General features: G+C 44.6%; 1 protein-coding gene across 2 annotated transcripts in view; it reads right to left on the bottom strand.

The window, feature by feature from the left end:
* The window catches only part of LOC103135922 (carboxyl-terminal PDZ ligand of neuronal nitric oxide synthase protein), a 54,373-nt gene extending 52,833 nt beyond the window's left edge, over positions 1-1,540 (bottom strand). Inside the window, exons 1-2 of one of the 2 annotated variants that reach the window (XM_007548944.2) lie at positions 1,064-1,538; positions 833-956 (exon numbers count right to left, since the gene is read on the bottom strand). In XM_007548944.2, coding sequence (XP_007549006.1) covers positions 833-937 — 105 coding nt within the window. In that variant the 5' untranslated portion in view covers positions 938-956; positions 1,064-1,538. Of the gene's footprint in view, positions 1-832 lie in introns of both variants that reach the window. The other variant, XR_001661709.1, reaches the window with a different exon arrangement.
* Positions 1,541-1,761: the final 221 nt, after the last annotated feature.

Below are 1,761 nucleotides of genomic sequence, written 5' to 3'. Positions count from 1 at the left end.
TGTGTCAGAGACACAAAGGTTATAAGAAGAGTTAATTAAAGATGACTAAACACCAGCAGTAGCGAGCTCTTTATTGACTTCAAGAAGAGGTGGAAGTGATATAGACTATATATATATCTATATCTATAGATAGATAGATAGATATTGCTGTCTTATATTGATGGATGTTTTGCAAAAATCTAACCTTTGACCTTGAGCATGTCAGCCATAACAGAAACTTTAAACACATCCTCTAGGTATGAATCGTTTTTGTATGAATGAAGACATTTCCAGAAGTAATGTAATAAAAAATATACTTTAGAAAGCACCAAACCAAAAATAGTTTCAACCTGTCTATAAGTCGGAGATAACTTGAGTATAAGAAAAACTTTTAACAAAGAATAAATGTAAAGTTTCTTTCATGAAAAAAAAAAAAATATTCCATGTGTATCTTGCAATTTGCATCCATAACAGAAATTGTTTTAGGCAAGGCATAGGCACCATCTCTGACTCTTGCCCGGGCCTCATATCAACTTAAATTCGGCCCTGGTGCCAGTTTGTCAGTTGGCTTCCAATGTAGGATTCATAAGTAAAAGAGTGGGGGAATCTTGCCAATACACCCATCACTCAGATCAGCTGTTGGTTTTATCTTTGGAATCTCAAAACAATCAGAGGAACATTCCTGGGATCAACCTGGAATAAATGTCGGAGCAGCTGCTGCCATGTGTTTCAACTTTATAATGGATCCCAGCTGCTCCGTCCAATACACCTGCCACCGCCACATGGTTGGGGAGAGGGCGGGTTGGAGGGAGCCAGACTGGCTAGAAATAATGAATGGACCAGGTTATTTCACCTTGGCTTGGAAGTAAATCCCGTGCTGGTAAGCCTCCTCGTTGTGCAGCGGCAGCCGAGAGTCCGCCACATCGTCCACCAGGTTGTACCTGTTCCTCACAGGCATCCCGGTCTCCCTTTTACTCCTGTACAGTAAAAAAAAAATCACTGAACAGAAGCTGAGCGGATCGATCCAGAAAACGCTACAACAAGCCGGGTGTGCGCGCCCCGCACGGCTCCGTGAGGCACTTCCCGGTGGGAACGCGTTCCATCGCCGCTGCGCGGGGCTCCAACCCGTCCCGACCTCAGGAAGGACAAAACTGCGCGGCTCTTTTGCTCACACACAAAAACAAAAGCAAACACGCACACAGGGTGTCCCCTGCACGTTCTACCTGCCAATAGGGCAAAAATAAATAAATAATTTTTAAAAAGCAGGCAGTGTGTGTGTGTGTGTGTGTTAGTGTGTGCTGTCCCAGGGGAAATCCTCTTTTTCTCTCTCTCTCTCTCTCTCTCTACTCAGGTAATGAGTCCCGCTCCCCCGGAGTCCTGTTTGAATTCCCGTCCACTTGGTCGGATTCAGCACTGCTCTGCAGACGATCAGAGAGTGTCTCCCCCACTCCTTCCCTCCCTCCGTAAAGCACAAAGCGACTCCCTCATTGGAGCGAAGTTCCCAGGCATGATGCAACCGGGAGCTGGGAGGACAGCCAGCAAACAAAGTGAGCCCTCCCCTCAGGAGGCAGGGGGAAAAAAGGTGGGGGGGGGGATGCAATCATGTCTGACTGTTATGATTTTACTGTGTGAAGGCACAGACATGAGAAGAAAATGAGTAAGTCCGGGAGCTACAGAGCCTTTCAAAATGCACCTTAGCTACACATATAAATTACTTTTTTTTTTAGATAGATCAAAGTAAAGGGAACATTATATTCAACTTTTTTTTTTTTTTTACAAATA

Source organism: Poecilia formosa, unplaced genomic scaffold (genome assembly GCF_000485575.1).
Source record: "Poecilia formosa unplaced genomic scaffold, Poecilia_formosa-5.1.2 Scaffold28, whole genome shotgun sequence".
NCBI classification, from domain to species: Eukaryota; Metazoa; Chordata; class Actinopteri; order Cyprinodontiformes; family Poeciliidae; genus Poecilia; species Poecilia formosa.
Note: the sequence above shows the minus strand (reverse complement) of the source record. Positions and strands in the feature narration are given on the sequence as shown.